The 26509-nt window shown below is 41.7% G+C and overlaps 1 protein-coding gene across 5 annotated transcripts in view; it reads left to right on the forward strand.

Annotated features, from left to right (window-relative positions):
• Positions 1-361: 361 nt before the first annotated feature.
• Positions 362-26509, forward strand: part of ehbp1 (EH domain binding protein 1) — a 179951-nt gene continuing 153803 nt past the window's right edge. For all 5 annotated transcript variants that reach the window (XM_085799425.1, XM_085799428.1, XM_085799429.1 and 2 more), the window contains exons 1-4: positions 362-614; positions 19452-19509; positions 19599-19694; positions 23550-23603. In XM_085799425.1, coding sequence (XP_085655551.1) covers positions 511-614; positions 19452-19509; positions 19599-19694; positions 23550-23603 — 312 coding nt within the window. In that variant the 5' untranslated portion in view covers positions 362-510. The remainder of the gene's footprint in view (positions 615-19451; positions 19510-19598; positions 19695-23549; positions 23604-26509) is intronic.

Here is a 26509-nt window from a genome sequence, read left to right on the forward strand (position 1 = left end):
TTGAGGATCATCAGGGAGACCGGTGCTTGCTTGCTTGCTTGACTGACAGTGACTTCTTCTTTCTCTCTCTCTCTTTTTTTTTTTTGCATTTGCATTTGCAGGGCGATCACAAGTTGGAAAGATGGTATTTTCACCCAGAAGGATTTATATTCTGCACGCCTTTCGATACTATGGAGTGATTTCCTTGATATGAAACCATGCACGCCCTCAAATCAGATCTCGCTCACTGCTGCAGAGATTTCTCCTCGTCTTTACGTTTGGATTTACTATCATCATCCAGTTTTTAAAACACAAAAAGCAGCACCTACGACTGGATGTGTGCAGTTTTTTTTATTTTTTATTTTTACCCCACCAACCAGCGTGCTTCCGGTAAAACATTAACAATGTGTCTATGCGGGTTGGATTCGCTCGGATTCATATAAACATTAGCGTGAAGTCGTGTGAAGGAAGCCCAAAGAAGGAAGTCCAGGACGGGATAGGTGCACTGAAACCACCCGTTCCCAAAGAAATATGGCTTCTGTTTGGAAAAGACTGCAACGTGTTGGGAAGCATGCCTCCAAATTCCAGTTCGTGGCTTCCTATCAGGAACTGATGGTGGAGTGCACTAAGAAATGGTGAGTTGTTTTTTTTTTGGAGGGGTAAGTGGGAAGGAGGGGGTGGGGGTGGGGGTAACAGGGCTGTCATTTACGCCCCATGAAAACTGTATGTCTCTGTCTTTGCTGGAATGCCGAGCTCGTTCCTGGTGGCTATAATTCACACACACACACATGCAGGCACACTCACACACACACACAGTCTCTCCTTTGGTGTGCAGGCATGTCTGCATGCTGGGAGGGGCCCGGCTGCCTTGTAAAATTACTGTTTTTTTTTTTCCTCTCTTGTGCACCAATGTTGAATTTGTTTGGTTTGAGTCTTGGGTAAAGACGCTGGCTGACAGAGAGAGAGAGAGAGAGAGAGAGATTTCCCTTCAACCTGACTCATTCTCCTGAAGTGTCCTTGTGCAAACCACTATATCCCTTCCTCCCTCCCTCCCTTGCTTCCTCCCGGCTGCAGGGATGCTGTTAGGAATCAGATTTTGCCTTCGGAGCTGACAGAAAGTAGACAAACTATGAGCCAAATTGTGGATCCGATTGTGTTTTCCTATAATGTAGGCTCCGGCAAAGTGATAATGTGTAGAAAGTTATAACGCTACAGGAGCTTCATTATACTCACAGCTGCTGAGAATAAGAGCTGCTGGCTGGATCTGTCTTGTCTCACTCTAGCCAGAGACTGTGTGAATCAATACTATTCACGAATATCAAACAATTGGCAAACTTATGAGCATATCTATTACTGACATCAATACAACAACACAGAGTGAAAGCTCAAATTTGTAAAAACAGATGTCAATTCATTAATTCCTCTTTGTCAGATAGGAATGAGTGATGTGTTAGAAATAACAGCAAATGCCGTCCACATACTGACATTTTCTGTTTTTAGCAGCCTTTCCTTTGGCTTCTTCCTTCTTATGTATGAAAGTACAACTCGAGGCGATTTCTTCAGTAATGGAATAATAAATGATATTCATTGCAAAGAGGTTAGACGAGCTATCGGCGGCATGTTTTCAGGTGAGGTGTGTAGATAGAGTAGAGAGATAAAGCCGGATACATGCCGCACACTTCATCCTGCAGGTATGTGTGTGTGTCCTGCAAAGCAAAGCAAAGCGGCGACTTGGCGAAGCTAAGATGTAGCCTGAAGACACGGATTCCCAAGCAGCTCGCTGTAGGCGTGAATAACGCAGCCCCACAGAGCTTCGACCTGGGACAGATGTTAACGTGTTGGAGAATGGAATGAGAAAAATGTACATCTCTTCCCAGAGCAAAGGGTGGGTGGGCTCTGCAGCACCCAGTCAGTAATATGCTGCTTTGTTTTGCAATCTGAGCAGGACTCCTTTTTTTCTGTCATGTTTTTTTTTTGAAGAAATATGAGCAAATAGAAATTAGTTGTTACATAATTTAGTCCTTATCTGCAGTAGTTTTGGCGACAGCTGATTTATAAAGACATGAAATCTAAATATATCAACCTAAGGAGATGATTTACAAAGAGCTCAGATTTTGATCAGATGCTTCTTGGCTGCAGACGACTACTTCGCACCCTGTCATCATGTCAGGGTTACATCATCCCCATTTCATGATGTCATTAAAATAGTATTTATATACCTTCTGTGATGTGTGATGTGCCCTCTAAGATCTAGTCCCGACGCCTCAGGATCCTCGCTTGTCTTCGAGCGAGTGTTTCTGAGAGTCTCGAGTTAAAGTGTGTGAGAAAGCGTTGGCGCGCAGTCTCTGCCTTCCTTGGACTTCATCAGTACGGTATGTTATTGTTGCAGTGGAAACTTTCCATCTCTGCAGACTGGAAACAGTCCCCTGAGCTCCAATGGATCTGAAATCCTGAAGCCATCAGGAGAGTTTTTTTCTTTTTCTTTTTGAAAAACCCACAACGTCCCCTTTTTCATTTCTGCAATCAATAACAGGAAGGAAAAACTCCACACTTCTTTTGTGCCAGTGCTCTGGTGCATGTACGCCCATACAGTACACGCATGTAAAGGTGTGGGGGCTGTGAATGTACATTGTGTGAAATGTGAAAACATTCAACACACTGAAAGGCTCAACATGAGTCTAGATGATTTACTGGAGGAGGTAGGAAAGTTCACAGGTCTGTCCTCTTGCTGCGTCCTTCCTGTCTTATTCCCACCACTCAGGTGTGATCAGTTGTTCGATTCCTCTTCTGTGAAGTCCACCGTGCATGCAGCTTGCATGAGCATTTTCTTCCGGTCTGGATGAATGATTCGGTGCTTGAATCTTCGCTCGTGGCCTCAGGTAGTTTGGCCTCTTTCTGTCTTTCTCTGGAGGGAACATCACTCACAGCACACAGGACTTCTTGTTTCAATTACATTTTTCTTTCATCTTACTTAAACTGAGTTGCCGATAATGAAGCACACAGCACTGTCACGAAACAGAAGAAAGACCTCCGTAATGATGGATCTGACTGTTGGTGTGACCCTCCAAAGCACAGCATGTTCTAGATGTACTATTCTGAGAGTGGTCAGGATGGAGAACAATCTGTAAACATCACCTGCAGATGAAAGATGATGGATGTTTATGGGCTGTGATGGAGCGTGTCGACAGTCGGCCTTCGGGCCACTGCTTGACGGATATGACTGGTAGCATTTGCACTTCTTGTTCCTCGTAGTTTGAGCTAAGTCAGCATGTTGAGTGAGTTTGTGATCACAGATTTCACTATTTTCAAAAGGTCTCGCTTTATTTTCCCCCTCTCCGCCATGTTTTTTCTACAAACTAACTAACTAACAATCTGTTTTCCTTTGATCAATTTGCTCAACATTTATTATTTTAATTCCAGAGACGAGAAGCCGAGGAGTGGGGGGAGTTTCCTGTCATATTTTATGTTTGTTAAGTAATGTTTTGGTCTTTATCTGCGGCCTAGTTGCGCTATAGCCGATCCCTCTGTGGAGAGGAGGGAGTTGGCATTCGCCTCACACGCCCATGTCAGACTCCAGAATCAGTTCAGACTGAGCATTAAAACATTAATGAGTTCAGTGTTTGTGTTTGCCAGTGAAATGAAGCACCACTCACAGCGCCGTCGCAGCAGCAGCAGCAGCAGCAGCAGCACCGCCCCTTTGAAACTTGATGTTAACACATTTGATGAAAAATTAACTTTTATTTGCATTAGTAGGTAATTATAATCATTAATTTCAGAGTTGGAAATTAAAGCACCATGGCGCATGATAAGAAGAGAGTTTCACCTTTATATATAAATCGATAAACTGACACTGACAAATAAGAAATTTAATCTTTACAACATTTAATTTTCTTGCACGTTATCATGGTTTAGTACCTTAATTAGCTGCTTTAATAACTGTGTATGAACTACGTGTGTAGTCTGGTGACTTTCCAGTGTTAACGCTTTCACATCTCTCTAGTAGTTGCTAATCTGTTATTCTGTTAATCTAGTTTACAACATCACCATCTGACTACTTTCCTGTTGTAACGGCCCGTTGACCTCTTCTTCACTTCATGACTGATCTGCTTATGCCACCTGGCAGCCGTCTGCGCACCTGACTGGTCGACTGACTCCAAAATTAGCCATTAGAAGGGCCATGATTGGATTTAATAAACAGTTAATGAGAGGGTGATGTGTAGAAAGTTCATGTTTTTACAATCAGAAATAAATAAAAAAGCACAGATTTTAACCTGCACTGCCAGGAAAAAGCCTTCGCCGTCCAAACAGAACATTAGAGCGGGAGTACGGTTTGCCAATGAATATATCTATAGGCACAGAGCAGACCTTTTTTAAAGCAGTGTGCCCTGAACCAGACAAATCAAAAAGATGTAGCACTAGCAGCGTAGCCAGCCACAGTAACAGTAGACACGTTTGGGCGCAGACCAAAGTCGGCTTTTCAGGTGTGGAACCTCAAACCAACTGTGAAGCATGGAAAAATGTTATGATTTGAGTTTTTTTTCTTCTCTCCGTTGCTTCAGGGGGCTGCAGGGTGACTTTCAACTCTTTGAATTCTGCTCCATATCAAAGAGCAACCGGACGATAATGTCTGAAAGTTGAAATTGAACCAGAAGGGGGGTGGGGTGCAGGATCTGGAATGGGCAGTATGTGCAAGAAACAACAAGCAACCCAAGGAATTTGTAAGGAAGACGGATCTGTGGTCATTTCATCAAAGGAGCAGCTTCTATGGGATGTACTTATTTTTTCACTTGATCGTATCTCCCTCTATCTGCTGCTGCTAATCTGCACCACTCTTTAAATTTCAGCTTGTTTATTTACCCATTTGTTACTCGACTTGATAAGTCTACTCTTGAAGAAGTCTGTGTCCCTTTTAATAAGCACCCACTTCTGAATTTTTAGAGGCTTTCTCTTGCTCTTGAACACACCGCACACAGGTCTGCAACCAAGTAGCCCATGTTGCTTGCTCAGATAATTAAATGGGATGGATGCATGGTATAATCTTCTTCTTGTGGCAAATAAAACTCATTACTTGTTGGTTAAGAGAGGAGCTAACTTCATTAGTCAGGCCTACTTTTAAGTGCTTTCATTAGAAAGGTGTGCAAAACCACGTCTGCTCTCTGCAGGCTTCCCCCTTTTTTTGATGCACTCATAAGTATCTGTATGTTGGTACGGAGGAGTATTAGGGCCACATTGAGAAAACATTTTTTTCCACAGACTTCGAGAATAAAGTCATAGTTTTATGAGAAAAAAAGTGATGATTTTATGAGAATAATACTGTAACCTGTTGTTAAGGAGGAGGAAAGTTGTTAAAATGAGGCAGTGGAGAATTTTGTGCAGTTGTACTTCAGTATAGGTTTCACAAAGAAGGAGATACTTAAAGAGACCCCAAGGAGTTTGCTTTTGGTTATAAAAAAAGTCTCATATAAATGTGGATGAATCATTACCCACACTTGTTAATGGCTCCATTTTCGATAAATATATCGTTTTGTCTTTATAGTTATCTTATATTTTGTTGTTATCATTTAGTGGTCGACTCGCCCAGCATTTCCGCTGCCCGGCGGGTCATGGGAATAACGCCGCCGGATCGCTAGTTGGCATCGATTATGGTTGGACGGTATCTGATCGTCTTCGAACCTCTGACTTTCGTTCTTGATCAATGAAAACATTCTTTGCAAATGTTTCTGCTTTAGTCCGTCTTGCGCCGGTCCAAGAATTTCACAGTGGCGGCTCATGGGAAATGTAGTGTGAAAACACTTCGCTTTCCAAAACTCCTCCTAGTCCCTTTAATCTTTTGGCACATCAGCACCACATTGTCATCAGTATCAGGACTTTGAAAAGAATATGCAAGAAAATGCATCTATTCCGCAGAAAGAACCAGGCGGACTTGGAGGAAATCGCTGCTTTTTTCTCATAAAATTGCCACTTTATTCTCGTAAAACTATGACTTTATTCTCCCTAATACTCTATAAGAATAATGTTGGCACGTTATTGTGCATGTGGTTTTGCTATATGATGTTTCCTATGTTCCCGACTGAGCCGTATCATTATATCTATAAATATCAGCTCGTGACCAGCAGAGAGTTGCCGGTTCAAACCCTCAGACGCATAACAAGACCTGCGGGGGGAGGGGAGGGAGCGGCGGGGGGTGCAGCACCAGTCAAGGCTTTGCTGTGTCCCTCAACAAGTATAAACCTTCACCCTCTCTGTCAGCTCTCCCCTGAGGATGGCACCTTTCAGATGAGGATGTGGTTTCACTCAAACTTGTCTGCTGAAGTGCAGCTTCAAAAACAAACGTCAAAAGTCAAGAGTGTCATCGCCGCTGACAGGCTCGTCGTTGACACGTGTGGGCCAAGGATGTGAGAGTCACACACGCACACACACACACACTGGAAGCGACACAGAGACGCTATTGATTACATGGTAATTCTATCTGGCTACATGCGAGCGTGACTAACCAGGACTTCTTCTTCGTCTTCTTCGTTTCCCTGCCACATGGAAAAGACACAGAGGAGGAGTTAGTGAAGGAAGGAAGAGGTTTTCATATCAATCACGCCCGTGCTGAAACCCCGAGGGCACGTTGACACATGCACAACACACAACAGTCATTTTAAAGGGATTTAGAAACCAAACACACAAACACACACACACATACGCACTCATCAGACAAACATGTGGATTTATGCTTCTCCTTTTGAGACGTTCGCTCGTCCTTTTAGTGTTTTGAATCGACTCTTTCACAGCGTTTAACCCGCCGCCGCTTGATAGATGTGTCGCACATCATCATCATCAGCCCACGTCGTTTTTATTCATTACACAACCAATAACCACGCTTTCATTCACGCCGTGCCAGAGAGAATCAATGAGAATTTTTCTTTTTTTTTTACGCTCGTTTTTGAATGCGAATACTTAAAACGGTCCATCCATCCATCCATCCATCCATCCATCCATCGTCCTATCGGCTCAACGCCTGACGCCTCACAACTTCTAAGTGAATGTGACCAGTGTGTGTCAGGCTGTGACATGTTGTCTTCTGCCGAGCATGTGTGCATTAGGGCAAGCGTCCATCACGTCGCTGCCAGAGAAGCATCTTCCTGCCAACTCTTGAGTCGTCTGACGTGGCTGACCCCCCCCCCCCCCCCTTTTATTCTATTCAAATTTCAGGGCCATGACACATTCCTGAGCACAAGTTTGGCACCGGGAGGCCGTTTCGCTGCCAGGTGATAGTACGGAGCAGTCGGGATCTGTTGTGCAGAGATTCTGGATGAGGACACACAATTTTCTTTTTTTGGGGGGGGGGGGGGTTCGTTAGCTCGTTAGGAAATTACACTGTTCCTCTGGGTTTAATAAACTCATCGCTTAAATAGTCGAGAGTTTCTTTTCTTTTTTAACTGATTCCCAAAGCATGGCGAACACATGTCTCCATAGTTTATACTCGAGTTGTTCCAATTTGCGTGCTTGCTTATCATTTTTTTTAATTATAACATTTGCTGTTGATTTAACTTTGCTGATCCTCCCAGAGCAGCGTGCATCTGTTCATCCTCTTCTCCTGCGAGTCTGTAATTGTTTTCCTTGCACCAAGCCCACTGCTGTCATCTGGGGCAGCGCACACACACATACACACACTCACACTATCATTAAGGCTCCTCTTTCCACTCGCTTCTCGTTTTCTTTTTCGCTGTACCCCCTCTTATCTCCTCTCCTTGTCCTCCTTTTCCCTTTTGTCTCTTAATTTCCAGATTACTCAATCTCTTCTCTCGCCACCTCCCCTCACATCTTCCCTCTCCTTACTCTTTCTGATAATGTCACTTTAAATGCTTTTTAGTTGAATCCACCCGAGTGTGGATGTTCCTGTGCTGCAATTATGGACACAAACAGGCGTTTACACTCCCCTCCCTCCCACACACACACGCGCGCCAAGAGAAATGAAACATTGCAGGGTTGTGAAGCAGTCAATGGGGTGTTAAATGTGATGAAAAGTCGTGCTGGTGTGTCTGTCTCACTGCTGTCAGAGGCAGGGAAACATGTATGGCCCTGGAGAGCGCTCATCATTTATCAGCCTGCAGAGCGCTGCTGCAGCATCCGCAGGCTGATAAATACACACTTTATATGTTTGTTGGGAAAGCAAAAGCAAAACACCACAAGCCGTTGGGCGATAAGTGTAATGCTGTTACATTTCGTAAACCCTGTTTTTGAAAGATGTATGGTAGATGGTGCAGGTTGAATTTAGGATGCACATCTTGCTGCCGCTGCTGGATGAAAACACATAGTAAAAGAAGAAAGTTTATTTTTGATCAGGTTTAAAGTCAGGTTGTCAAATTGATGAAGATGTTTTCCGAATTTGCAGCTCTCAAGGGCACCGTAAGTTCACAGTCAGTAAAAATCGTGCTCTCTGTGCACTAGTTACTTCCCTGTCCTCATTGTACCTTTAGTTCTTTTTAAAAGTGGGGTTGTATGAGGTACAAATGGCCTCTAAGTATAATATCTGCAGTCGACGGCTCTCTGTTCTCTCCCAGTTCGCCATACCAGCCGGGACGGAGACACAGGCAGTGAACTGACGCAAACTGACAGCGTATTATTTTATTTTATTTAACCTTTATTTAACCAGATAAAAGACCCATTGAGATCAAGACCTCTTTCACAAGGGTGACATGGCCAAGAAAGGAGGCAGCACATGTCATAGTGAATAAAGACCAGGCTCCTCTTTCACACACACACACCGCTAAGAGTCTGACTCAAACAGCTGATAGGCGGAGTGATACAGCACGTCATGAAGCCTGCCTGTGTGGAGGAATACTGAGTGAGTTGGTTAAACAGCTTCTTTTCCAACTAGATGATGCACTGGAAATAATTTGAATAAAGTGCACTTAAACCGGCAAAAATACACTGTTAGTTTGCGTAACGGAACTATCCCTTTAAAGGGAACTATCCCTTTCGTTCAACATTTTGGCAATAATCCCTATAGTTTTAGGAGTAGGTTTGTTACCTGTAATTGTTGGTGCAAGCTATTTTCAGAACGGCGGAGAAGAGCCGCAAGCTGCTCAGAGCTACGCTACTGAGGCTCATGGGATTTCTTGGTTTCCCTCATCAAATACACCATCCAACAACTCCAAAACGCTCTGGTGGACAAGTTGTGACCTGCACATTCACCGCGCTATGAGATAATAATGTAACGTTATGAGACAGAGTTGTTTTTGAGGCAAATACAGAGACTGCTTGCCCACGACGGGAACGCGCATCAGCGGTTTTGCATGACTTTACCTTGAAAACAACTGCTGAAACTATAGGGATTATGGTAATGGGCTAATTTGCCAAAATGTTGAACTATCCCTTTAACAAGCTCCTGGTTGATCGCATTGTTTTTGTTAATTCATCACCACACTGCCCGATAAAAGACAAGCACAGTCCCAAATGTTGAATTAGACTCTTGACCTCAGTGTCCGTATTTTCTCTGAGCTAATAGTCACATTACACTTCCCACTGTCGATGCTCTCGGCCACTGGCAGCGAAAATGAAAATGATGCAGAAAGTCCATGAGAGTGCATGACCGGCGGCGCTCAGAGCTCCTCCTCTGTTATAAACATTTGACTTTGTAAATTCAATTTGTTTGTTGGTGAGGCAAAATAACTTTGATGATTGATGATTAACATCACTGCTGAAGCTCCGGCCGCCTGACTGCTTGTGTGTCACTGCCTTAAGAAATAGATGTTGTTGCTGTTGTTGTTGCTGTCGTCTTCACCGGGGCTCCTTGTGTTTCTGCAGTCTGAGACACATGATGGTTGTGGTCCCTCCCCGCTGTGGCAGTGTCTCCTCCAGGCTGTTAGTTAGCAAGCTGGTAAAAGGGGGTGTAGTCGTTAAACGAAGGGAGATTTTTATGACTTCATTTACTCTCCTGAAAGACAGCTTCCTATCATCCCCCTCTTTTACGTCGGGGATGCTCTCTAACACATGATCAGAGTGACTCCTGCTAAGCCTGACCTCACCCTCAGGCTTTCACTGTGCCTTCTGTCTGAGCTACTGTTTGCACTTATTTTTCCGTCCCCTATCTCATTGCTTTCTGTATTCATCTTTGCTTCTGCTCCTTCTTAAGCGCAGACCTAAGACCCCCTCATCGTTGTCTTGCTACTCGCCGTGAGTGGCCTCCCTCGCCCGTTGCAGACGTCTAGAGGATGTGATAAGGGAGGAATGTAAGAGCACTGGAGATGAGCCAGTAAAATAAAATGCATACAATTTCCAATCTTTTCACATCTTGTAGCCTCTGACACTATTTTCAACACAAACTGTAGACTGTCTGTTGGTTTTATTCGGTATCAAACACTCAGTATGTTTACATGACAGTTGAAGAAACCAAATTATTGCCTTAATCCGACAACTCAAGTGCATGTAAACACGTCAGTCCGACTTACTGTATACCGGACTTCTCCAAATCCGACTAAAACACCCAGATAATACCATAGGAAACCGGTTTTCTGTATGTATGTATTCGCCTTAATCGGACTGAAACTGGACAATCCATGTGCACATTCTTCACAACAGTAGAGACGACACAAAGTGAAGCATAGAAGCTGGCCCAAACACGGCCCCCCAAAAAAAGAAGCACTTTGGCTGATCAGCGCTGATTCAGGGCATTTCACACAGTGCAACCAACGAGAAGATGTGTTTTTTTTTTTTTTTTAAAAAGGAAGTCATCTGTAGGCTAATTATTTTTGGGCTGGCGCGTCCGTTTGGGAACTCAAAGTTGAGAGTTATTTATTTCCAGTTATTTACTAGGTGACAGAGAAGTCAACTGGACAGGGGTCTGCTCCGTATTAACCCACTGAAACGACGCATATCTCCTCCTCGTGTTGAGGAGGCGGACACCATTGTCAATTATTTGATTTTCCCGATTGCATGTAAACTGGGACAAGGACAGAACTCCCGACGAGGCGCTCAAATGGAGCTACAGGATGAGCACAGCTCGACTTAGCTGTGCATGTAAACATACTGACTATTTTCAGCACAAACTGTAAACAGGGTCGGTTTAGGTATTGGGTATCAGTCAGTGTCACCGTCTCAGCACACACACACACACACTTTTTCCCTGCTTTATTTACCAGTTTCTCTCAAAATGCCTCTGGGATGGTTTTAACCCCCTCAGCCACCAGGTGAGCTCTGACTGTCCTGTCAGCACGGAAACAATTAATTCTCTTCTCCTGGTTGTTAGTCTTTGGACTCCTCTGCTCCCTGTATGCTTTCTTCGGGGGGTAATTTTAAATAACTCTTAGCTGACCTCCATTCCTCGGGGCACGCCGAGCCTCTGATCTTGACTTTTCATCCGTCCAACCTTCCTGCTTTATTGCTTGTAACCAGCTCCCACCTAATCTCCCTCCACATCCATCCGTGGCGGAGCTATAATTGGGCACACACACCTTGGTACAGTTTGGTCTTACCTCTGCAGTTAAGCTCTCTTTCAGCCTCGAGTGTCTCCATGCAGCTATTTTTCTATTTTTATTTCCGACTTGAAACAAACCACCGACTGTACAAAAACTCTGTCTGTTTCAAAAGGAGCCTTCACACTTGATGTCATTAGGCTCTCACTGGGAATAATGGAGCATGCAAATGTTCAGCTTTCAGATCAGTTACTGTATTGAAGTTAACAATAGTCTGATGTGACACAGATGAATCCAGCTACGTGATGACGCTAATGAAATGTTTTGTTTTTTTCCAACTGTTAAAATCTTAAACAGGTACTATGAAAATCTGGTCACTTTTCCGCTGTTTTTCTAACCCTCCTCTAGGCCATGTGCATTTGTTTACAACCAAGCCGGCGAGAAATCAATCAATAGAGCGGTACATAACGTTATATATCATATACGATGTTACGACGTGTATATTTATGTAGTTTAATCGGTCATAAACAAGTTAAGCCATTTATTAAACCATCACAATTACTCCAAAGCTGTTTAATTAAGGTAAAAATGTAGCATAGTTAAGCTACAAATCCTGCATAGAAAAAATGTGTCACAGGGTCACTCAGCAGTGTGAGGTCTTTGTCATGCTTTTCGCCAGTCTTCAAATGTTTATATCCAGGAAATTAAAATGTTATTTACAGAATATTCACATATTTAAAGCATCAAATAAGAATATTCACTGTAAATATGGAGTAGCCCAAGTAGAATAAGGTGCCAGCTCAAACACGTCACGCAAACCCTGTTTAATCCTGGAAATTTAATTAGATTTAAACTTGATTTAAACTTGCTGCAGTGACAAACAAACATTTATGTGCACCCACATACACACACACACACACATAGCGGATTAGTGAGATGCTTTAGCTTTTACTCCAGACACTTGAGTCTGGCTTTAGCGCCGCTGCCAACGCTAACTCTGTGTCACTGACCCAGCTTTTGGTTGACACACACCCAAACTGTTGTAGAAATGGAGGTCAAGGGACTGTCAGTTTACACACAAATAAATACACTGTCGATTTCATGGTCACTCTCTTGATACACACTGTAGTTACACACACGCAGAGTCTGACCGAAAGTGTCAAACATGCACAACAGAAATATCATAAAACACTTTCACAGCAAAATCAACTTCTTCTTCTTCTTTATGCTGAATAGACGCAGTGTTTTCACAAATCCAGCAAAAAACGCCGCTTCCTCTACGGTTTTGTACATTCAGCGAGGTCAGTATGAGTATGACGTGGAATATTAATGTTAGATATATTGAATAATAAGTGTCGAAACTGGGATAAAACAATAGATGAGCTTGAACTTTGGAGAGTCCTAAAAATAAACCCAGAAACCTACAAATATCAAGCGAAACATCTGATGCAGAAAATGAAAAAACAGATTGGACTTTTTATTTTTATTTTAATCAAATGCTCCTTCCTCTGCTGATCACACACTGTGAACACTGCGTCCTGCAGATTTGATGTCAATGTAAAATGCCACCTTCCCTTGTCACGTCATCATGCCCAGTGTGTGTGGTGGTGTTGTTGAGTGTGTTTAGTTTATCAAGCAGTCAGTAGTGTGACAGTCACACAGATTGTGTTTGCGCTGCTACATCTGTCTTGATAGCAGCAGCAGAGTCCTCGGTCTGACTGATAGCGTAGCAAGAGCAATCCTTCCCCTCTCTGTTTCTCCTCCTCCTCGTCTTCCTCTCTTCTTTCCTCTCTCTCCCTTTTCATCCGTCTCTTTCACTCTCTACCATCTTGTTGTTGCTGTCTTTGCTGAATCAGAAATTGCCAAGTAGGTCAGGTATAAAAAAAAAAATCTTTTTAGCTAAGCCTTTCATGACGAGGCTGTGAGCAAACGCTCCTCTAAAAGCATTTTAATTGTTACTGTGTCATTTCTTTTTTTTTCCATTTTGACTGCAGGAGCAGAAGCAGAAGTAGGCGTTGGGGGGTCTTATAGTGCTGCAGATAAACACATGCACACACTTTTCATACAGCGTAACACTTAAAATCAAAGTGTGGGAAGTCCAGTGACATCAGCAGTCTGGTTATATCAGGGGTCAGCAACCTTTGTGACGTGGCGTGCCAGTTTGAAATTTTCTTGTCAATGAGTGTGCCATTATCAACAATAACATCATGTTAAAATATGACACAAAATACAAAAACAGTTCCAACATACCTGGGATTTTATTATATTCCACGTAGGCCACATTCAATCATATTTTGAAGATATTTTCCTGGGATTCACAACAGGGGCCTGAATCCCATTTCAAAACACTGCTTTTCAGACACTTTTGTAAAACATATTGCACTGGGAAGGAAAATGCTTAAACAGAGACTACAGTGCATCCCCCAAAAAATATATAGAGGCTATATTATATCAGAATGAAACAGTCACAGCATACAGCTACATGTTTAACTGAAAACTGCATTTCTGACGTTCATAACAAACCCAAACCGTTTGAAAACTGGTCAAAAACATCTAGTCTTCTTATCTATATCTATGCATCTGATGACACATAAGGCTGGGGTCGCCGTTAATGGATGAATTTAAATAACAGAGAGCAGTGCCAGCATGCCAATGATTATGCCGTGATGTGCCAAAGGTTGCTGACCTCTGGTTTATATAGTCGTCTGTATCACAAGAGAGAGAAGTAGTAGTGAGGATTTTTGACTGGGAAACATGCAGAGAATAATGACAACCCTTTATATAAAGTAACCAGACTGAGGCTTATCTGACAGCATCAAACTTAAACCATCTGTTCATGCATAAAGGGAAAATATCTCTTAACAGTTCACACTGGGGGGAAGCGAAGAAGAGTTCCCCCTGAAGAGCACAGCTGAGTGTGCAGCAGCATGTGCACGCTCCGTATCCCTGCTGTTTAATCCAAGCAAACAGCTAAGGCTAGTTTCGGAAACATAAAATCCACTCTTTAGTGTATTGCAATGCATAATACATGCGCTGTTTAGTGTTTTAGATGTAAAAGCTTTCATACTCCCCGGATTCAAGCTTAGTCACACTGTTGTGTTGTGTCAGTCAAATGTGTGAGAGAAGCAAAACAAGCCTTTCTGTACACAAACATGCATGGAGTATTAAACCCCTGTTGCACTGTTGCATAATGACAGTATTAAGATAGATGTTCATGGTATTGGTCGGTATGTATATGTATAGACATAGAAGGAATGCAGTATTGCTAGATTATATAAATCACAGACGCTGAATTGACTGCTTACTTCACCTCTTCTAGCCCAGCAGTCTACAGTATCTCAGTGAATCTACACTCGCCTTATACACTTGAAGGAAACGACCTTTCATGCATTGCAGTAGGTGTTAGTCAGAGAGATTATATATCAGTGTGTGTTGCAGCATAGTGTCTGTTTTTAGTATGCACCACCAAGCACTTGTCTGTTGTGTTTCATCTCTTGCAGCTGCTGTATTATACAGCACAGAGAAATCTACTTTTACCTTCCCTATAACGTCTGATTGACAGGTGATGTGACGCCAAAGTTCCTCCGTCCTCACAGTGAAAACATTATTTAGAAAGTTTACTGCAGATTTTAAAGGGGAACTATGCTAGATTTGCACCTTAGTTAAACAGCTTCGGAGTAATTGTGATGGTTAAATTTCTCTGCCTTCCACATAGCGTCTCTTGGCCGAAAACCAACCTTGTAAGATCAGAGCCTCCGACCCGGTGTCCCAGCTCTCGTCACCGCGGCACCGTAACCCGTAACCCGTAATCTCTTGTTTATGACAGATTAAACTACACAAATATACACATTGTAACATCGTATACGATATATAATGTTATCTAACGCACTATTGATTGTTTTCTCGCCGGCTTTGTTGAAAACAAATGCACATAGCCAGCGAAAACGCGACCGGACTTGCATAATTCCTCCTCCATAAAACCAAGCTTGTAAAATCATCATCATCATCGCCCCGTAACCCGTAATCTCTTGTTTATAACAGATATTATAACATGTATAATGTTGCTGCTTCATGGATTTCCTTCTCGTTGGCTCGTTGAAAACAAAGTGACATGGCCGGGAGGAGGGTTAGCAAAACAGCGAAAAAGCGACCAGACTTGCATACTTCCCCTTTAACTCACATTGACTAAAGTATTCAACCTTTACTCTTGATTTAGTTTAAGCAACACTCAGTGAAATAAAACAGAGTCAGAGTCAGGATACTTTATTAATCCCAAAAGGTCAATTCATTTCAGCCGTAGCCTTTCAGGGTGTACTGCCAGATGTATGCTCAGCCTCCTTTATCTCTATTCCTAATATTGGAATAGCCAACTTTTATCCAAACCTCAAATCCACTGTAAACCAAAGGCCTTAATGTTAAAAATAACTTTTTTCTGTGCGTGGGCTGATGATGAACGCACTCACACTGTAAATGTCTTTTCTTCAGGGTCTTGGTTTCCATCTTTATCACATTTTTCTGGTCTCTTTTGTTGTGGCATTCCTCTCTGATGGCTCATTGATTCCCGTTAACACACGCAGCAGCAGTGAGGCCGAAGCCGATCACAAGCAGAAGAGACACACCACCAGAGAGAGAGAGAGAGAGAAGTGTGCAGAAGTCGGTTAGCCTGCAGACAAATGGTTTAAATTTTTCTCATAGCACAGCGAGAACTGTACAAAGAGAGGAAGAAAAAAGGAGAAAAAAAAGAAAAACAGGGTGATATTTTGTGTGCATGTGCATGTGCGTGCGCTCTGATATGGCCTGTGTTGTTGGACAATAGCTTCTCTATGCAAGGCCTGTCCTCGAGGCTGGAAGTTGTTGCCTGTCGTTCTTTCTCTCTCTTCCCTCTCACTTCTCTTTCCTTTCTCTGTTCTCCTCTATCTCTGACAGCCAGTCATTCTTCTACAAGAATAGTAAATGCACACTAACTATAAATGGGTATATGTCTTGTCCACACACACACTGATGGAGGGATATTACCACATGCCACTCTAATTAAGGGGGGGGGGGGCGGGTGATGATCACTTCAATTCTGTCTCTGAAAGACCGAGACCAAGATACTGTTGCAAAATAAACATGTCATTCATGAAGGAGGCGCAGTGTGTGAATAATTCAAACCAGTTTCTTCAACTTGGATGCCAATAGTGACGCAGCCGTTGTAAATGAGTTTTGCCAGGCCTCATCAAAGCCTAACAAAGTAGAATTAAGTGATTTTAATTGGTCCCTGCTGGGCAATTGTCTCCCTTTTTTTTTAGTAGTGCGGTCAGAGGTCAGCTGCAGGGCCTCGGACTCACAGGGGCTCAAACTTGGACTCAAACAGTTTGGTTCTGGTTTGAAATGTAGAGATGCAACTTCTTATTATGATATCTGCTGATATGGAGCACTGATTTTGGGTGGTATCCAACATTTGATACCTCATACAGTCCAGCACAAATATCACAAGATATATAAAGTAGACTTTCCACCAATTGGATTGGCTGATATTTTGCATTTTATGCAATTTGTTAGATCGGCCGTAATGTCTTAATTCACAGATTTGATCAATGACGTCATTGTCTTGTTGAAGCTTTTTGCAGATGCTCCGGTTGTATAGATCGCAGATGGTTTGTGTTTTATCCATCTCATTTACTCTGAAGAAGTTCCACGGCACCGACATGTTTGTTTGTCGCTAGCTAATGATTCAAGATTCAAAAAACATAGTGACAGGGCTCAAAACATAAACGCCACACAGACATAAAACACACATTTTAACCAATGAGACATGTTTGTTTTGCTTTAAACAAACAAAGCAAAAGAGACACGTCTCATTGTTGATACTCCAAGATCCAAGTAAACAGTACATAAGTAAATATATATACAGTAAAGAAACAAGTTATTTAAATAGACATATTTCATGTGATCGGATCGTGATCGGTTTATTTAAACTCACTAATATAGCCTAATATAAAGCCCCAGCACTTATGCAAGGTGTAGAATTGATAGTGAAATATGAGAGTATTGCACTGACGTGTGGATTGCAGTACATTTTCTTTGCATCGTTTTACATTTCCACAACATCCACAGGGGAACAGATCTGTCACCCTCCACTACTCACACACACACACACACACACACACACTTCTCTACAGTCACCACTTACACACACACACTTGTCTACTACAGTATGCGCCAGGAGTGATAAGCAAAGCAGGTCCAGACTTGTCAACTTGCCAGCTAACAGGGTTTTTTTGGATGATTTCTTGTACTGACAGATGCATAAGGGAGAACATTTAACATTTAACAGCACTCAATTTGTTTTTCTGTTCTTCTCACATCAAGTAGTGAGACAGTTATGATTTATGAAGCCGCTGCTGCATCGAGGTTTATCTTTATGATTATGTAGATTGTGTTTTATGGAGAGAAGTTTTCTCTTTCAGCTTTTAATACAACATTTGATCACTGCTCCTCTTGCTACATATCTTATGCTAAAGCAACGCACTGTGGTTTAGGTATTTAAGCAGCTTTTTAACACACCTGCGCCTCTTGTTGTATTCACATTACACACTCTTCAATTCAGTTTGACACACGCATGACAAAGACGTCCACCTTGAGCCTCGCTGAGCGTCTTACAGCGGCTAATCTGTCTCAACACCCAGTCTGCTTTGTGTGTCACTTCTCTCAGCACCTCACTTCTCTTTCATGCTAAATCCAACCAGTCCTTTATATCACCTGTGTTGTCTTAAGCCCATTTGTGTAAATTGAGTTTTTTTGGGGGGGATTTTGGGGTTTTACCTGCTTTCTGTCTGTTCTCTCTCTCCTCATTTGCTGTTCTAATTTAATTCATGTGTCACTGTTTCACTGTCAGCTGTCAGTTCAGTGTCACTCTGACCTGTTTGAGGTTAGGTCGTTGTAACTCTCAGCCTCTTTCAGCCTTGTTCCTGTCACAATAAACTCTTAAAGGAGAATTCCACTCATTTTCTAAATAACACTCTACAGCTCTAGGTCCCCGAGTGCGACCATAGGAACAAATCAGAGAAAAATATGTGCAGACCGGACCTAGCTCTCCTCCTGCTAGCTGCGCTACAGCGAAGTAATGGGGGCAGTTCTTCTAACCGCGACTCTGGCCTCTATATAATGCTCAAAATATAACTACACATGCTTTGCAACATCCACCAGTTCCTTAACACACAACACTGAGTGTGCATAACTCTTTTAATATGAGAGAGCAGTGTTAACGTGTTTTTATCACGTACCTCTGTCTATTCTAGCTTCCTGGGTAGACCTTACTAGTCAACTATCGAGCTCGGGACTGTTTCCATCAACAAAGACAAAAATGTGAGGAAAACATGGATTTAGCACGAAATTTTTTTAATTTTGGATGGGAAAAAAGCAGTTATATTCTAATTGGCACTTTTTCCCCATTCAAAATCTTTTTTTGTCTTCCTAAATCCATGTTTTCCTACATTAACACTGCTCCCTCATATTAACGGAGCATGTGTAATGATATTTTGAGCGTTATATAGAGGCCAGAGTCGCAGTTAGAAGAACTGCCCCCATTACTTCACTGCTTAACTGCAGTGTAGCGCAGCTAGCAGGAGGAGAGCTAGGTTCGGCCTGCGCATTATTTTTCTCAGATTTTTTCCTCTGGTCGCACCCGGGGACCTAGAGCTGTAAAGCGTTACTTAGAAAATTACCGGAATTCTCCTTTAATGTGTTCGTGTGTATGTGTGTGTGTGTTTTTGTGCTGCAGTCGGCAGAGACAAAGCCAGGGTTTAGCTGTGTCTCATGATTTATTCATACCATGAATGACTGTGCAGGTGTGTGTACTGTGTGCAGGTGTGTGTACTGTATGTGTGTGTGTGTGTGCGCAGTAAGTGGTAGGCATACCAAACAATTCAAACTTCATGCATTTAAGATGAAAGCTTTGATCAGTCGGACTGACAGTTGAACATCATGTTCATATGTCGGGTAGACACGGAGACAGCTGAATTGATAAACAAGTCTCCTTTCACTCACATTTGTTTTTGTCTTTTTTTTATCTTTTTCTATCAGGCAACCAGACAAACTGGTGGTGGTTTGGACACGCAGGAGTCGACGGAAATCTTCCAAGGTTTGTTTCTTGAGGAGGATCATTCTGGAGTAAATTAAAGAAATAATAAAACAAATGTGATTTTTATTAAATTCTTCTTTCTCTTGCAGGCCCACAGCTGGCAGCCTGGTATCAAAAACCCTTACAGAGGAGTGGTGGTGTGGCCTGTACCAGAAAACATTGAGATCACGGTCACTCTTTTCAAGGTAAAGCTGCCGCTGTTTAAAACTATTTCAACACTGCTCCATATTGGGATGTATTTATGTGGTAAAGTGAGGGTTGATAATTAAAAAAAAAACAAGTATTTTATGAATGGAAGGTGCACAGTAAGGCGATACAGTTGTGTCTGTAAATGACATACATGTACAGACAGTATCTGTCACTGCGCCCCGCTTACTTAAACATGCTGGGTCTTTGTGCTGACAGACCGGCTCAGAGCTCAGTGTCCTGTTACCTCAGTGTTCAGTGTTTCTTAACCAGAGCTCCCACTGCTGCACATGCCTCCATCCATTACCCGCCGTGGCTTAGTGGAGGTGTTGGTAGATTTTTATATAGATTTTTTAAAACTCCTATAAAAACAGAGAAGTGAATTCCAAGCAGGCACTCGATACAGCGCGATAAAAAAAAAAAGTACAAGTTTTATCTCCAGATTTTTTTAGATACACTTATGTCTGATGTTGTGCAGCACTCTGGTTTTTAAATGTGCTTTATAAATAAATTTGATTCGTGCTATTTAAAAGGAGGATGCTGGGAAAAAGTCTGACGTTTCATGTGCAACTGGCTTTCTTTTTTTTTTTTCTTTCTGTTTTCCAGGCCAAGGTTTGTGTAGTGTAGTGTAGTGTAGCACCACTGTACAGTACATGTCAGTGTCACTTTATTCTGAGCCCACTTCCACTTCCTGTCCCAGAGGAAGCAATAAAGCTGTTTTTCTGATGAGGCACAAAGCCACTGGCTGCACAGCTCTCCCTCACCGCTCTAGGGTGAAGCCACAAATCAAAGAGCATTTCTTCCACCAGCTATAAGATTGTTATCTTTGTATACATAGTTTTTTTTCTCTCCGCTGTGCCTCTTAGAGTGAGAATTAGGAATTACCTGGGAGGTTAATCATGCATCATGCGACTCTTGAGCATCAGCAGTTTGCTATAGTTGTTTGATTTTCTGACATGTTTTATTATATATGGTGAGTTTGAGCTTTACTCAATAGGGCTGTCTGCAGTTTAAAGATGTTTAAAAGCAGTAGACCAAAGCAGTGAGCCAATAGGACAGGGTGGGTAACAGAAAGATGCTGCTGATGCTGCTACTTTTTAAAGCTTCACCCATATCAGGGATAAATAGTCTGGATGTCTCATCTCAACTACACTGCAACAGTTTTTAAAATCTGTCTCTTGAATCTTGAATCTTGAATGCCTCTTTAATACCATAAATTAGGGCTACAGGTACAGATAATCATCGGCCCCGATATTGTCTTGTAATTATTGGCAGATACACAGATGAGTCAGATAAGTCAGATAATGACATTATAACAGCCAACATTTCCTTGATTTCTCTCATTTTCAGTCCATTTGAGTTGATTTCAAACAATCACAAATGTTGATTTTTGAAGAGTCATAACTGATCTTCTTTTTAAATTCATCTTTAGTCACGACATCTTAACATTTCCTAACTTCACGTGTTTTTATATAAAGTATTCAAAATGTTATTGGTCATCAGTATTTGCACCGGTGATGAGAAGCAGGAAGTTATCGGTATTGGTGGAAAAAAAGAGTTATCGTGCATTGTATAGTGTAAATTTTGCATGTTATTATTATATTGCTTAATGCAGTTGTGGATTTCTTAACCTCTAACATCTAATGACTTGTGTTTGTGTCGTGTGTCGACCGTAGCTCAAAGCAAACCAGTGTTGAGTGATTTAAAGATACTGTAAGGACTCGTGTGGCCTGAAGCTCTGCGGTGAAATCAGATGAGCTCAGCAATATTACAACCTGCAGCTCGGGGAGGTGAACACAACCAGCAGCAGCAGCAGCAGCAGCAGCAGCAGCAGCAGCAGCCTCAGATGAACTCTGTCGGCAGCAACAAAACGGTTAAATTAAGAAGTAACTTCAATGGGCCGTGCTCTCCTCCCACCGCTCGCTCGCTCGTCGTGCAGACAGAATCGATCCAAACAGAGACGATGTACAGGAAGCCGAGTGGACACTTAGCGCTAACAGATCCTCCGTGAAGCACTTTGGGAGTTGGCTCGTGAAATTTTATAGCACATCTGCGTTTTCCAAACTTGTAGAAGAACAAGAAGAAGAGATAAATGTTTGCTTGCACAAAAAAAAAAAACGCAAACAGTTTAGAGTATTAAATCAATGCAAATCTTGTTAAAGTTAAAACGTGTTAATGGCGGCAATATTTCAGACAAATTATAGGTGTAACACGGAAGGAGTTGTGGCACTAAAGCTGCAGACGTCGCCGTAAAGTGAGAATAAAGTGAGAATAAAGTGAGATGGCTGGTGATGCTGCGCTCTGTTGCCTTTTAGGAGCCGCTATGTGGCTGAGAAATAATGGAGCATTTAAAATTTGTTTGGATGAAGCAGCTGTTCAACTTGCTTTCTATGTGTGTGTGTGTGTGTGTGTGTATATGTGTGTGTGTGTGTGTATATGTGTGTGTGTTCCTACCCATGTGGGCGTTGTTTGATTGTTGTGCCAGACTGCAGCGATATTGATTTCCTGGGGTGTGTCACAAGTGCAGTCAGACAGAAAAGACCATCAGTGCCTGTGTTCAACATGCCGGGGCTTTAAGAACAATTACTGTTGATTCTATTGACTATTAATGGAAATATTAGAAACAATTAGGTGATGCTTATTACATATCACAAAATGTATTGGTGATGCTTCAACGCTCAGTTTTTTTTAGTTTCTGTTGCGAAAGAACAGCAATAAATGTGAAAAGCTGGAAGATAATCACTTTATAAAGCCACCGACAAATCAGTCATTTGATATTTGATCAGGATCAGAGTCGATCAGGCTAAATGTTCATGTCTTAATCCTCCAGCAGTGATTTGTGGTTGTGCGTTAATGCGCTCCCGTGTGCTCCTGTGTGTGTGCGTGTGTGTGTATGCGTGTGTGCTCCTTGAGGGCAGTGAAGGTCATTCGTGCCACCATGCTAACACGCTGCTCCCTGACGTCTTGCTGCCTCCATTACTGTCTCTTCTCATCACCTCACAGCTCTGCAGGGAGCGAGACAGGAAGTCAGACAAACACAAAAACACAAATACAGTATTATCGACACAGAAGCAGCCTGGCAGCCAGCCTGACAGAAAGAGACACAGAAAGAGAGAGAGAAGCAAATCTGATGTATTTTCTCTGTCAGTGTTGCATTCATTTCCTTTCAGGTTAAGATTGCGTATTAAATGGATGTGTACATTAGAGCTGCAACAATTAATCGATTAATCAAACAATAATCAATTTTTTTGAGAAAAAAAGTCCAAATTCACAGATTTAAGCTTAAATGTGAATATTTCTAGGTTCTTTGTTCCTTTATGACAATAAACTGAGCATCTCTTTGGTTTGTGGACAAAACAAGAGATCTGAGGACGTCATCTTGTGGTTTGGGAAACACTGATTGAAATTTTTCAACATTTTTTAGCATTTTATTGACCAAACAACTAATCGATTAATCGTCAACATACTCGACAGATGAATCGATCGTTAGTTGCAGCCCTAGTGTACATTACACTTACACACAATGTAGTCTTTATTGTGTGATTTGCAGTAGGCTTGTTGATGCAAAAACACTTGACACTTGTATGAAAAGAGAAACAAGACGGTCAAACCAGGTCAGTGGGTGAAAAGAGTGAGAATAGAAAGAGAAAGAGAGACAGCAAATGTGCAGCCAGTGTTTTCTGTGTCGTAGGTTAGGGTGAGGGTTCAGCCAATGGAAATAACAGTTCGAAAATTATTAACAGAAGTGTTGCGTCCTCAGGTTTCTTCATAATTATGTCTAAAGTGAAGTTTTGACTCTGATACGTTGTATATTCAGCTCTTAAACATGTCTTCTTGTTGTGTTGTCGTTGCAGGATCCACATGCAGAGGAGTTTGAAGACAAAGAGTGGACGTTTGTCATTGAAAACGTGAGTCCTTGTTCTTTCTGTTTGCTCTTTCTTACTGGATAAATGAATACACTACAGTTTGTTTTCCCTTTTTCTTTTTTTAAACCCCATGGGAACAGTTAGCAGGATGCGTAATGAAACCATATGACTGTACCTTGTTCAAAGGCACCTGTACTGTCATTGTTAATGAATGGGGATTATAGTTTGGGGGTAAAACAAGGTGAAGAGATGAATTCCTCCCTCTCTGCTGGTTTTCCTGGTGAATCCATGACACATGCAGCTTCTGCCACCATGTGGTCGTTTCATGCTATTACATGTTTCTCTCTGTGTGGGAACGCCAACACTCAGGATAAACCAAAGGTGTTAACTTGGATCATGTTGGCTCTCATCCATGACCACAATGACTGATTCACACAGGCTTGGTGTGTGTGTGTGTTTTGTAGGCGGTGGACTTATAAAATATCCTGTTGCATTTGTACAAGGGAGGAGTGGCAGCATTTGTCTTTCAATTTATTTAGTGATTAGTTTACTTGTTACATAAATCAGCTGCATTTCCACAATGGAGCAGAGATTTTTTAACTCTTTCCTGTGCAAGGCATCGAAATCAGCAGTGAAATATTACATGAAAACTCAAATAGATAACAAAAGGCACTTTGACCCATGGACATGCCACTTTTTGAACAGACTTGGCTCTCTTTTAAACTTTGACTTCGCACTTTAATACTTTTTTCAGAAGCTGGTTTTGCTTCTCTCGTGTTGTCCTTTTATTTATTTATTTATTTATTAACCTTATTAGCCAATTAACTTTCTTAAACCAATTTTCTTTTTTTTAAACGACTGCCTTCTGTCTCTCCTTTTTTAACTGTTGCTGTTTCGGACACCTGAATCTGCCTACGGTTATCATTACAGGTTTCAATCAACCAATCAATCGATTAAAATAGATATTACAAACAAATTATGTAACAAAAAGTCATATTTTTTTTTAAAAAGGGCAGAAATTGTACAAATACTAACTACTACTACACCAGGGAAGGTCAAGGGACGAAAGGAATTGATGAAGTATTATAAGAAGGGATGGGGAGATGGATTGAGAGAAGAGAGAGGGGGATTGAAAAAGAGAAAGAGAGAGAGGTGGAGACTAAACATCGTTGAGCAGTCTGCCTGGAAACTCTGTGCTCAGAGTGATTTTTTCATTTATTTTTGTGCTGCTGCATACATCTGCTGCTGGAGCCTGTGACATGTTTTGCCTAAATGACACAGACACGTTGAACACATGAGGCTTTTGTTCTCACTCTGGTTGTTGCTCCTAGAAGATTTAAAGTTCCTCTGAAACCTATTAGTCATCATAGGTCTGTGCTTTCCTTGGCAGAGCTGTGATGTCATGTCTTTTTTCCTGTAAATATACTGCCTGATCTACAATCAGTTTATTCACTGTGAATGTAGAGGGTAAAACCCAACAGGACATGTGATCGTTGAGCTAATTGCTGTTGCTCTGTTGGATCGATTATCGCTGCTTTATAGACGAGGACACGAGCCTTTTCAAGTCTGTTTCATGCTCGTTGTTGTCAGATGGGTCCTATAATTGAAGGATGAACACATATTCAAATATCACATCTATCCAAATCACTTTCTGCTGCTCACAATGTCCTTGAGGTCTTTAGTTTTAAAGAACCTGTTACACTTTTTGACTTTGTGAGACGTAAAAGCTTCTATCTTTACACGTGTTGCTAAAACTGCTGCCACAATTTGGAGGGAAAAAAATAGATTCCTCCTCCTGCTGCTCTTATTTTGTTGTGTTTTTTTTATATATATAAAAGCTTTTTGTGGAGATTAAATGAAATTATAGCTCCCTTGCACTTTCGGTGGCTTTTTCTCTGCTGTCGGGGGAACAGCTATTTGCAGGAATCAATCTTTAAAACTCAGGAGAGACGGAGCAAGACGAGCAAATAAATCTTTGTGACTGCTGAGCGAGGGAGTATCATTAGTAATCATCGAGGACAGACCTCTGAGACTCCCCTGCCCTCTCTCTCTCTCTCTTTTTTTTTTAAAGAACGTTGATAGAAAAAAAAAAGAGGCTGAGTGCTTTGACATTGTCACTTTCTGTACATGTCAAGCTCAAAAGGAGCGACAGCAGAAACTCCTCTACCTCTGCGGAGTCTTTGATAGAAAGCTGAGAAGACAAGCAGGTCAGCCGGTGTTCACTGGCCAGAGCGTGGGAGAGAGTGAAAAGAGAGCAAGAAAGGGAGAGAAAAAGACAAGTTTTTGTGGGTTTGACTGTGTCTCTGCATACCTGACTAATGACAGAAAGATCAAAGCCCAGAGCAGGAATGGAGAGAGCACAGAGGAGGGAGGGGAGACGTGAACAGAGGAGAGGGAGGAGGAGGAGGAGATCTTATACCTTAGTCAGAGGGCAATGATGGAGGGATGGTAAAATCACAAAATATTATTTTATGATTTGGTGTATCTGTTTATTAAGGAATATTTTAATGTTTTATAGCCTTGAGTCATTTTTTCTATTATATTATATTAATAGGGTGATGAATAGCGAGTGGGATGTTTTGGACATGTATGCACTTTGCACTTTCCACTCTGCATTTAACTTTTACTTGAGTATCATCGGCTATTTGTTGTCACTCTCTATTGTTTACTACTATTTATTACCTTTTACCTGAATTCTCTATTGATAATTATTCTTTTACTCTGTTTCTATGCTGCTATTTTTATTGATTTATTTGCTGATGATTGATTGTGCAACTGGGAAACTGAATGTCCTGTGGGGATTAATGAAGTATCTATCGATCTATCTATCTATCGTTTCTATAATTTTATCATTCTGTCTATCTATCGTTCTTTCTTTCTATCTATCTATCTATCTATCTATCTATCTATCTATCTATCTATCTATCTATCTATCTATCTATCTATCT

Source organism: Trachurus japonicus, chromosome 15 (genome assembly GCF_045865225.1).
Source record: "Trachurus japonicus isolate A0001 chromosome 15, Traja_1.0".
Lineage (NCBI taxonomy): Eukaryota > Metazoa > Chordata > Actinopteri > Carangiformes > Carangidae > Trachurus > Trachurus japonicus.